General features: G+C 51.1%; 1 protein-coding gene across 1 annotated transcript; it reads right to left on the bottom strand.

The window, feature by feature from the left end:
- Nucleotides 1–8,896: 8,896 nt before the first annotated feature.
- On the bottom strand, nt 8,897–10,269 carry abraa (actin binding Rho activating protein a). Its single transcript, XM_072515316.1, has one exon. The coding sequence runs from the start codon at nt 10,226–10,228 to the stop codon at nt 9,128–9,130; it is 1,101 nt and encodes a 366-aa protein (XP_072371417.1). The 5' UTR covers nt 10,229–10,269; the 3' UTR covers nt 8,897–9,127.
- Between the last annotated feature and the right edge of the window lie 1,353 nt (nt 10,270–11,622).

Genomic DNA, 11,622 nt, shown 5'->3' with positions numbered 1-11,622 from the left:
AAGATAGATGGGTGACGGTGAGAGGGGCTGGGAGGAACCAGTCAGTACAGGGATACCCTGTGGTCACTCCCCTTAGTACCAAGTATACTGCTTTGGATACTGTTGTGGGGGGGGGGGGGGGAGGGACTTACTAGGGGTAAGCCATGGGGTACAGGTCTCTGGCACAGAGTCTGTCCTTGTTGCTCAGAAGGGAAGGGGGGAGAGGAGTAGAGCAATAGTCATTGGAGACTCCATAGTTAGGGGGATAGATAGGAGATTCTGTGGGAACGAGAGAGACTCGCGGTTGGTGTGTTGCCTCCCAGGTGTCAGGGTGCGTGATGTCTCGGATCGTGTTTTCGGGATCCTTCAGGGGGAGGGGGAGCAGCCCCAAGTCGTGGTCCACATAGGTACCAACAACATAGGTAGGAAAAGGGATAAGGATGTAAGGCAGGAATTCAGGGAGCTAGGGTGGAAACTTAGATCTAGGACAAACAGAGTTATTATCTCTGGGTTGTTACCCGTGCCACGCGATAGCAAGACGAGGAATAGGGAGAGAGAGGAGTTGAACACGTGGCTACAGGATGGTGCAGGAGGGAGGGTTTCAGATTTCTGGATAATTGGGGCTCATTCTGGGGTAGGTGGGACCTCTACAAACGGGATGGTCTACACCTGGACCAGAGGGGTACCAATATCCTGGGGGGGAAAGTTGCTAATGCTCTTCGGGAGGGTTTAAACTGGTTCAACAGGGGCTTGGGACCCTGAATTGTAGCTCCAGTATACAGGAGGTTGAGAGTATGGAGGTTATGAGTGATGTTTCAATGTTATGAGTGAGGTTTCAGGAGTGTACCGGCAGGCAGGAAGGTGGTTTAAAGTGTGTCTTCTTCAATGCCAGGAGCATCCGGAATAAGGTGGGTGAACTTGCGGCATGGGTTGGTACCTGGGACTTCAATGTTGTGGCCATTTCGGAGACATGGATAGAGCAGGGACAGGAATGGTTGTTGCAGGTGCCTGGGTTTAGATATTTCAGTAAGCTCAGGGAAAGTGGTAAAAGAGGGGGAGGGGTGGCATTGTTAGTCAAGGACAGTATTACGGTGGCAGAAAGGACTTTTGATGAGTACTCGTCGACTGAGGTAGTATGGGCTGAGGTTAGAAACAGGAAAGGAGAGGTCACCCTGTTAGGGGTTTTCTATAGGCCTCCGAAAAGTTCCAGAGATGTAGAGGAAAGGATTGCAAAGATGATTCTGGATAGGAGCGAAAGCAACAGGATAGTTGTTATGGGGGACTTTAACTTTCCAAATATTGACTGGAAACGCTATAGTTCGAGTACTTTAGATGGGTCCGTTTTTGTCCAATGTGTGCAGGAGGGTTTCCTGACACAGTATGTAGATAGACCAACGAGAGGCGAGGCCATATTGGATTTGGTACTGGGTAATGAACCAAGACAGGTGTTAGATTTGGAGGTAGGTGAACACAGGGGCTGTTTAGCACAGGACTAAATCGCTGGCTTTGAAAGCAACTAAGGCAGGCCAGCAGCACGGTTCAATTCCCGTATCAGCCTCCCCGAACAGGTGCTGGAATGTGGCGACTAGGGGCTATCACAGTAACTTCATTTGAAGCCTACTTGTGACAATAAGCGATTTTCATTTCACTTTGGTGATAGTAACCACAATTCGATTACGTTTACTTTAGTGATGGAAAGGGATAGGTATATACCTCAGGGCAAGAGTTATATCTGGGGGAAAGGCAATTATGATGCGATGAGGCAAGACTTTGATGCATCGGATGGAGAGGAAAACTGCAGGGGATGGGCACAATGGAAATGTGGAGCTTGTTCAAGGGACAGCTACTGCGTGTCCTTGATAAGTATGTACCTGTCAGGCAGGGAGGAAGTGGTCGAGCAAGGGAACCGTGGTTTACTAACCAGTCGAAACACTTGTCAAGAGGAAGAAGGAGGCTTATGTAAAGATGAGACATGAAGGTTCAGTTAGGGCGCTCGAGAGATATACGTTAGCTAGGAAGGACCTAAAGAGAGAGCTAAGAAGAGCCAGGAGGGGACATGAGAAGTCTTTGGCAGGTAGGATCAAGGATAACCCTAAAGCTTTCTATCGATATGTCAGGAATAAACGAATGACTAGGGTAAGAGTAGGGCCAGTCAAGGACAGTAGTGGGAAGTTGTGCTTGGTGTCCGAGGAGATAGGAGAGGTGCTAAATGAATATTTTTCGTCAGTATTCACACAGGAAAAAGACAATGTTGTTGAGGAGAATACTGAGATTCAGGCTACTAGACTAGAAGGGCTTGAGGTTCATAAGGAGGAGGTGTAAGCAATTCTGGAAAGTGTGAAAATAGATAAGTCCCCTGGGCCGGACGGGATTTATCCTAGGATTCTCTGGGAAGCTAGGGAGGAGATTGCTGAGCCTTTGGCTTTGATCTTTAAGTCATCTTTGTCTACAGGAATAGTGCCAGAAGACTGGAGGATAGCAAATGTTGTCCCCTTGTTCAAGAAGGGGAGTAGACACAACCCCGATAACTATAGACCAGTGAGCCTTACTTCTGTTGTGGGCAAAATCTTGGAAAGGTTTATAAGAGATAGGATGTATAATCATCTGGAAATGAATAATTTGATTAGAGATAGTCAACACGGTTTTGTGAGGGGTAGGTTGTGCCTCACAAACCTTATTGAGCTCTTTGAGAAGGTGACCAAACAGGTGGACGAGGGTAAAGCAGTTGAAGTGGTGTATATGGATTTCAGTAAAGCGCTTGATAAGGTTCCCCATGGTAGGCTACTGCAGAATATACGGAGGCATGGGATTCAGGGTGATTTAGCAGTTTGGATCAGAAATTGGCTAGCTGGAAGAAGGCAAAGGGTGGTGGTTGATGGGAAATGTTCAGACTGGAGTCCAGTTACAAGTGGTGTACCACAAGGATCTGTTTTGGGGCCACTGCTATTTGTCATATTTATAAATGACCTGGAAGAGGGCGTAGAAGGATGTGTGAGTAAAATTGCCGATGACACTAAAGTCGGTGGAGTTGTGGACAGTGCGGAAGGATGTTACAAGTTACAGAGGGACATAGATAAGCTGCAGCGCTGGGCTGAGAGGTGGCAAATGGAGTTTAATGCAGAAAAGTGTGAGGTGATTCATTTTGGAAGGAATAACAGGAAGACAGAGTACTGGGCTAATGGTAAGATTCTTGGCAGTGTGGATGAGCAGAGAGATCTCGGTGTCCATGTACATAGATCCCTGAAAGTTGCCACCCAGGTTGAGAGGGTTGTTAAGAAGGCATACGGTGTGTTAGCTTTTATTGGTAGAGGGATTGAGTTTCGGAGCCATGAGGTCATGTTGCAGCTGTACAAAACTCTGGTGCGGCCGCATTTGGAGTATTGCGTGCAATTCTGGTCACTGCATTATAGGAAGGATGTGGAAGCATTGGAAAGGGTGCAGAGGAGATTTACCAGTATGTTGTCTGGTATGGAGGGAAGATCTTATGAGGAAAGGCTGAGGGACTTGAGGCTGTTTTCGTTAGAGAGAAGAAGGTTAAGAGGTGAATTAATTGAGGCATACAAGATGATCAGAGGATTAGATAGGGTGGACAGTGAGAGCCTTTTTCCTCGGATGGTGATGTCTAGCACGAGGGGATATAGCTTTAAATTGAGGGGAGATAGATATAGGACAAATGTCAGAGGTAGGTTCTGTACTCAGCGAGTAGTAAGGGCGTCGAATGCCCTGCCTGCAACAGTAGTGGACTCGCCAACACTAAGGGCATTCAAGTGGTCATTGGATAGACATATGGACGATAAGGGAATAGTGTCGATGGGCTTTAGAGTGGTTTCACAGGTCGGCGCAACATCGAGGGCCGAAGGGCCTGTACTGCGCTGTAATGTTGTATGTTCTATGTTCTAAGTAGCTGGACCGTGCCGTACCACCTGTCTCTCGTGGTAATGCAGAGAATCCCCTTTGATTATTAGTCCATCAGTCTGTATAAAACGGCCTGAAGGCCCTGTGGGAAAAGGAGATGGCGGATTGAGCCAGATGGTTCCCTGAGCAGACTGTCAGGTTATTTGGTAGAATGCTTCATCACCAGAACTTTCAAACAAGCACCAAGATCTAGCTTGGCAGGTGGTGAGAAAGGTCCTCTCCTTCCGATCTTTCCTACATGCCCAGAGTCTCCTGCAATCTGCATCTTACCTTTGACGTGACTGTGGTGGGGCAGATAGTTGTCCACTTCCTTCTGGAATGTGGCTTTGCAAAGAAGGTCTGGAGAGGGATGAGGTGGTTTTTGTCAAGGTTCATCCCGAGCAGCTCCGTGACGCAGGACTCTGCTCTATGGGCTGCTCCCAGGGACATACACTGAGACGAACTTCAGCTATTACTGGAGGATCATCAGCTTGGCGAAAGATGCTCTTTGGTCTGCCCGAAACTTGTTTGTCTCCAGCGCAAAGTGTTGTCCCTGACTGAGTTTTGCAGACTGCCACATTCCAAAGCCCAGGACTATGTGCGGGGAGGGGGAGAAGGAGGGGACGTAAGAGTGGGGCAGGATGGTGGGGAGGGGTCATGGGGAAGAGGAGGAAGGGAGAGGGGAGGGCAGCACAATGGTTATCACTGCTGCCTCTCAGCGCCAGGAACCGGGTTCAATTCTGGCCTTGGGTGACTGTGTGGAGTTTGCACATTCTCCCTGTGTCTGCGTCGGTTTCCTCTGGGTGTTCCGGTTTCCTCCCACGGTTCAAAGATGTGCAGAGTAGGTGGATTGGCCGTGCTAAATTACCCCTTAAGTGTCCAAAGGTGTTCGGGTTGGGTGAGGCTGCGGGAATAGGGCGGGGGAGTGGGCCTAGGTGGGTGCTCTTTCGGAGTTGGTGAGACTCAATGGGCCGAATGGCCTCCTTCTGCAATGTAGGGATTCTGTGGGGGGAGGTGGCACGGGAGGGAGATGGGGGAAGGTGGAAGAGGGGAGGGGGATGCATGAGAGTGTAGAGGGGTGGGGGGAGAAGGGGTGGTAGAGGGGGAGGGAGGGAGTGTGAGGAGTAGAGAAGGAGGAGGGGAGTGAGGTGGGGAAACTGGGGAGGGGGTGTAAGATGGTGAGAAGGGGTTGGAGATGGGGGAGGGGGAGAAAAGTGGAGGGAGAGAAAAGGACGGGTAGAAGAGGTGGAGGAGGAGGGGTGGTGAGAGGTAGAGGGGGTGAGGAGGGAGTAGGAGAAGAGGGGAGGGTGTTGGGGGGAGATGGGGGATAGGAGGGAGGGGAAGGTGATAGTGGAAGGTTAGAGGGAGAAAGGCGAAGGGGTAATGCGAGGGGGGAGCGGATGGGATGAGGGGAGGAGAGAGGGGGTGGTGAGGGTGTAGGGGAGGGGGCGAAGAAGGATGGACAGAGGGGAGGGCAGGTCAAGGGAAAGAAGTTGGGGAGGGGGTGGAAGGGTGGTGGGAGGTGTTCAGTAGGAGGTTGGGGGAAGATGGGCGGCACAGTGGTTAGCACTGCTGCATCACAGCACCAGGGACCCGGGTTTGATTCCGGTCTTGGGTGTGGAGTTTGCATTTTCTCCCCGTGTCTGCGTGGGTTTCCTCCGGGTGCTCCAGTTTCCTCCCACAGTCCAAAGACGTGCAGGTTAGGTGGATTGGTCATGATCAAATGCCCCTAATTGTCCAAGGGTTAGGTGGGGTTACGGGGATAGGGAGAGGGTGTGGTCCTAGGTAGGGTGATCGTTCGGAGGGTCGGTGCAGACTCGATGGGCCGAATGGCCTCCTTCTGTACTGTAAGGATTCTATGATTCTAAGATGGGTTGAGGTAATAGGCGTTGGGGAGAGGGGTTGCTGGGGAGGGGGATTAGGGGAACAGTGGGATGGAGGGGGATGATGCAAGCATGGGGGAGTGATAGGAAAGTGGGGGAAGGGTGGGAGTGGGGTTGAAGGGGGAACAAAAGAATTGGAAGGAACCAATTCAATTTGAATCCAACTCCTGGTCCCCACAAGAGGGAGAAACTAGACCCAAGCTGAAAAGAAAAGGCATCAGACCTGATTTTGGACGTGATCTGATGCTTGATCTCAGCTGAGAGTCTGCACGAGCCTGGGCATGACTGAGTATTGATTGCTCCAGCTATTCCTCCACTGAATCTTTCACCATCCTGTACCTCTGAACTCCATCATTGCCTTCCTTTCTCCTGTTTCTGTTGAGGGGGGGGATCGGGGAAGAGGGGGGCGAGTGAGGATTTTCTAAACGGTGACAAAATTCATAATGCTGAAGTGCAAAGGGACTTGGGAGTCCTAGTCCAGGATTCTCTAAAGGTAAACTTGCAGGTTGAGTCCGTAATTAAGAAAGCAAATGCAATGTTGTCATTTATCTCAAGAGGCTTGGAATATAAAAGCAGGGATGTACTTCTGAAGCTTTATAAAGCATTAATTAGGCTCCATTTAGAATACTGTGAGCAATTTTGGGCCCCACACCTCAGGAAGGACATACTGGGACTGGAGCGGGTCCAGCAGAGATTCACACGGATGATCCCAGGAATGGTAGGCCTAACATACGATGAACGTCTGAGGATCCTGGGATTATATTCATTGGAGTTTAGGAGGTTGAGGAGAGATCTAATAGAAACTTACAAGATAATGAATGGCTTAGATAGGGTGGACGTAGGGAAGTTGTTTCCATTAGCAGGGGAGACTAGGACCCGGGGGCACAGCCTTAGATTAAAAGGGAGTCACTTTAGAACAGAGATGAGGAGAAATTTCTTCAGCAAGAGAGTGGTGGGTCTGTGGAATTCATTGCCACAGAGGGCGGTGGAGGCCGGGACGTTGAGTGTCTTTAAGACAGAAGTTGATAAATTCTTGATTTCTCGAGGAATTAAGGGCTATGGAGAGAGAGCGGGTAAATGGAGTTGAAATCAGCCATGATTGAATGGTGGAGTGGACTCGATGGGCCGAATGGCCTTACTTCCGCTCCTATGTCTTATGGTCTTATGAGGAGCAGGAGGGGGAGAGGAGTGTGTAAGGGGGCGGGGGAGAAGGGAGCAGGAGAAGAGAAGAGGGAAGAAGGGGAGGAAAGGGTGGAGAGGGGGAGGAGGGGGGAAGGGAAAAGAGGGACGAGGGATGGGGAAAGGAAGGGGGAGTGGAGGGAGAAGGTTGTGAAGGGCGGAGGCGTGAGGGGGAGTGAGTGGGCAGGGGGAAGGGAGGATGGAAGAGGGGTAGGGGAAAGAATTGTTGGGGGAGGATGGGTGGGGGGAGGGTTGGGGAGAAGGAGTTTGAGGGGGAGATTGGTGCAGAGGCGGGAGGAGAGGGGAATAGAGGTTAAGAAGGCAGGAAGAAGGGAGGGGATGGGGAAGGGGAAGATGAGTTGGGGAAAGATGGCTTGAGAGGAGGGCTAAGGGATTTGGGAGGGCGAGTTGATCAGGAGGTGGATCTGGGGGAAAGGGTTGGGGAAGAGAGGGAGGAACAAGAGGTGTTGGAAGGAGCAGGTAAAGAGGGATTGTTGGAAGTGGGGTTGGGGTAGAAGTGTTAGTGGAAGGGTTGGGGGCAGGTGGGAAGATGGAGAGGAGTTTAGATGGTTTAGGGGAGTTGGGAAGATGGGGAGGGGTAAAGGATTGGGGAGGGGAGAAGTTGGAGAATGTTGAAGAAGGGTTGGTGGAAGGTCCAGGGAGATGAGGGGCAGGAAGAAGAGGCATTGTGGAGGAGGGATGAGTTAGGTGAGGGGGAATTGGGCTTGGGGGAGGTTGAAGAATCATTGGGAAGGGGGAGAATGGCCGGGGTACTGTGGGGGAGAGGGCATGTGGTTGGGGGAGGACAAAGAGGCATTGGGGTGGGGGAGGGGTAAGAGTGCTTGGAGGAGGGGTTGAGGAGGGATGGGAGGGGGGAGGGAGGAGGAAGAGGCAAGCATGGGGGGTGCTGGTGAAGTCGGGTGGGAAGGGGGGAATGAGGTTGAAGGGGGAGAAGAGAGGTGGAGAAGGAGGAGGACAGGAATAGTAAGGGGGGGTGGAAGAGTTGAGGGAGCGTGGAGAAAGGTAGGGGAGCGGAGATGAGAGTGAACAGGGGGGGAAGCTGGGAGGGAACGAGAGGGTAGAAAAGGGGAAGAGGGAGGGGCGGAGTGGGTGGAGAAGTGATGGGTTAGATCGGGGGTGGGGGAAGGTGCGTGGGGAGCTCGGGTGGGAAGAGGTGGGGGTCAGCGGTGAGGGAGGTGGGATGGAGGAATACTTGGAGCAGAATGATCAAGGCATTCTATCATGCTTCTAATTCCTCTTACACATGTGTCTGTTTAAAAATAAACAGAATATAAATATTGTCTGAAAACAGGTGTTGCGTGAACAAATTCCCGAGATATCTGCCGGATTCACAATTTAACCCATGGTGTTGGCTCTCTTGCCTCTTGCAGGCCACAGTGTTCACCCAACATTCATATTCGTGGCAACATCAGCGACCCATATGAAAGATGTACGTTCATTAAATCTAAGCAGAGCATTGTGAAGGAAAATTAACCTTAACCAGCTTATGGAAAAAGCTACTGAGATTTCTGTTTGGTGAATAGGTTTGTAGACTTCTACTGCTGCTCATTGAAGTCTACCCACATTTGAAAATTGACCCACATTGAGTTATGTTGCTGCCTTGTGCCTTCCTGGCTTCCCAATCCACCTCTATCTCTGTGCCAATAATTTACAAATATCGGATAATATGATCCTGCTTTTCTGTGGGAGTGTTGGGATGGGGAGAGTGCTTTGTATTATTTTCAAATCCTTCCATGGGATCTCTCTAAACCTATGTAACTTCCTCCAACCATGCAACACTCCAGACATTCTGGCCTCTTGAATATCCCCGATATTAATCACTCCATGACTGACAGCTGTACCTCCAGCTGCCTGGGTCCCCAGCTCTGGAATCCCCTCCTTAAACTTCCCTCCCGGTCTACTTCAAACGAATCCATTTGTCAGGCATGACGGACAGTGTATTAAATCGAATCTTCAACACGATACATCTTTATTTTGATTGAAACACTGACATCGGAAATCAGAAAAACAAGCATTGAAAGAAGATACAAAACTGTCTCCATGGTTGGAGCTTCAACCCAATCAGACTACTCCAAGGAGATAACGTGCTTTCATTTTGAAAGAAATTTTAAAGAACCACGCAGTGCAAATGCAATGCATTTGATTCCAAATCACTGGCCCATCGTTCGTCATTAATTAAGGGTGATAACGACATCATCGTGCTCTCCCTTCCACAACATTTCACCCTGGAAATCCAGCAGTGCATGTTTCCGAGCCCTCATCAAAATCCCAACCACTTTATCTGAGACAGTGACGTATCTGTCAAACAGTCTGCCAAAGGTAACCCTGATCTTACCGTCCCCTCCCTCGATCCCCATGCTCCTGATAATGAAGCACATTTCTTGCATCTCTTTCTGCACATGTTTCTGAGCTCGCTGACCTCTCTCTGCTGTCTTGGTTCCCTCCTTCGGCTGCCCGTAGCCCTCATCTCCCTTCTTTAACCGGAGCCCCTTGGCGTAATCATAGTCAAAGTCGTCACTGAAAGGGTTGGTCTTTTGCCTCTCGACGTGATCCTCGGCCCACCTCAGCCAGGCCTTCTTCAGGTCGTGCATTGTGCGCACCTGGATGCGCGGGACTGACCTCTTCTTCTTCCCCGGGTCGGACGTTCCATCCTTCTCCTTGGGCTCTTCCTCATTCCCCTCTTTCCTCTTCTCTTGCTCTTTGCTTTCAGCATTGTTGGCCACACTGCAGTTGAAGTTGAACAGATCTTCCCCTTCTTTCTCCCATGATTGCGAGATCTCTGACGCCTTGTTCTGACACAACCGCCTTCTGGTTGGTGACCTGTTGCTCAAGAACGGTTTTGGCGCCACATCTGGCACCGTCTGATTGAACCGGTCGGCCATGAAACTCACCATCTCATTTCTCCCTGAACTGGATTTGGTGCCAACTGTTTTAGTGACTGGAATGGTTCTGATGGTCGATTCAGTTCCTTGAGATCCATTCAGTCCCTGGCTGGAATCCGCATTTCCACAGCTGAAGGTGTTCTGTGATTTACACGTGGCCACCTTTACTGAGCATGGCTCCTTGGTGACTCTGCTTGTGTCTTGCTTGACAGAATCCTCATCTTTAAATCCGTCAGGTAACCAGCCTTGAGGCTCTGCTTTCTGTTTATGCGAATGCTCATTTGCCCATTTCTGCCAATTCCTGGTCAAGCTGCCCACCAAAGAGACACACCTGAATTTCTTGATGGCTTTGCTGACTGGTCTTGGAGACCTGGGCTCAGTGTTCATCATTGTGTGGGGAGCACCGAGAGTGAGGGACTGAAAGTTCAGCCTTGTCGCCGTTTAACCCAAAGGCTGAATGAAGGTGCTTTATATAGAACGTTGGCTGGAAGGTATTTCTAAAGCACGAGTGGCATTTCTGTTTCAGGACAAGCCGTTGGTCCTGTTTAACTCGCACACATGGAAATGTACTCATCATAGATAAGCTTTCACTCTGAAGACTTGGCTGTGCTCCAGAACATGCAAAAATATGTCACACTGCCGTCTTACATTCCATATTGAAGTGACAGGTGGAGGGGGCCTGAATAGCGCAGACTATCTGATCTAATCAATTCAAGATTGAAGGGCTGTTATTGAGAGTAAATAAACACCACAACAGAGAAAGAAAGTATACCGGGCTAATATAGTACGCCAATCTGGTAGTCATATTACCCGACCAGTAATCCTGAGTTTTAAACTAATAATCGAGAGGATTTAAGTTTATATCCGATCAAGACATTTGGGTATTTGAATGAAAAGCTTTTCAAAGGGGCGGAATTTTCCGTTTCTGCGGCTAAGTGCCGATGCCGGCGTGAGGCCCGTCGGGCTGGATTGTCCGTTCTGGAGACTACGTCCCCACTCCCCCGTGAAAACGGTGGCGTTTCACGATGGAAATATCGTCGTGAGACAGCAACCGAATCTCCATTCCGGAGGGGCTAGCAGGGAGGCAGCGTAGAGCACCCGGCTCCAGCTGGCGATACAGCCTGGAGTAGTGCCGGGTCAGTGGCCGCGCGTCCACAAGGCGGCGGCGCCGCGCCGTGCTTCATGGCGGAGGCCGCTCACGGACCCGGCCCGCAAAATAGGGTGAGACCACGCGTGTCCCATGCCGTCGGGAACTCGGAGAGTCGGGGGCAGAGCATCGGGGGGGGGCGGGCCTCAGGTAACGTATGGAGGCCGTGGATACGGCGTGCGACGTAATCTGTGAGTACGTCGCTTTTCAGGCGGCGGCACCCCCGATTTTGGCGTCATCGGGGATTCTCCGCCCCATCGCCGAACACGATTTCGGCATCGGGGATCGAAGAATCCAGCCCGTGGTGTTTCACGACCCGCCAATTGGAGCAAACCTCTCACCGATTCTGGTACCGGTGAGGAGCTGAACACCAGCGGCGAGTGAAACACCCGCGGTTCACGCTGAAAGCGGCCAGAGAATGGCCTGGTCCCGGGCCGCCAATGCGCATGGCTGATGACCTGCACCGGTCGCGCCTTAAAGCGTGGCGCTGGCCGTGCGCGTATCCTAACCCGCAAACCGCAACCCCACAGCCCACCCCCCCACCAGCCCCCCCAGCCCTAGCAGCGCCCCCCCCCCTCCCCCCGGCCAGTGGCACGGATCCTGGCCGGGTGTGGCGACGCTGGACACAGTCTGCCGG

Source organism: Scyliorhinus torazame, chromosome 8 (assembly GCF_047496885.1).
Source record: "Scyliorhinus torazame isolate Kashiwa2021f chromosome 8, sScyTor2.1, whole genome shotgun sequence".
Classification (NCBI taxonomy): Eukaryota; Metazoa; Chordata; class Chondrichthyes; order Carcharhiniformes; family Scyliorhinidae; genus Scyliorhinus; species Scyliorhinus torazame.
This window is presented reverse-complemented; position numbering and strand designations above follow the sequence as displayed.

Excerpts from the sequence above, each read along its gene's own strand:
- abraa (XM_072515316.1), bottom strand. The coding sequence starts at position 10,228 with ATGATGAACACTGAGCCCAGGTCTCCAAGACCAGTCAGCAAAGCCATC.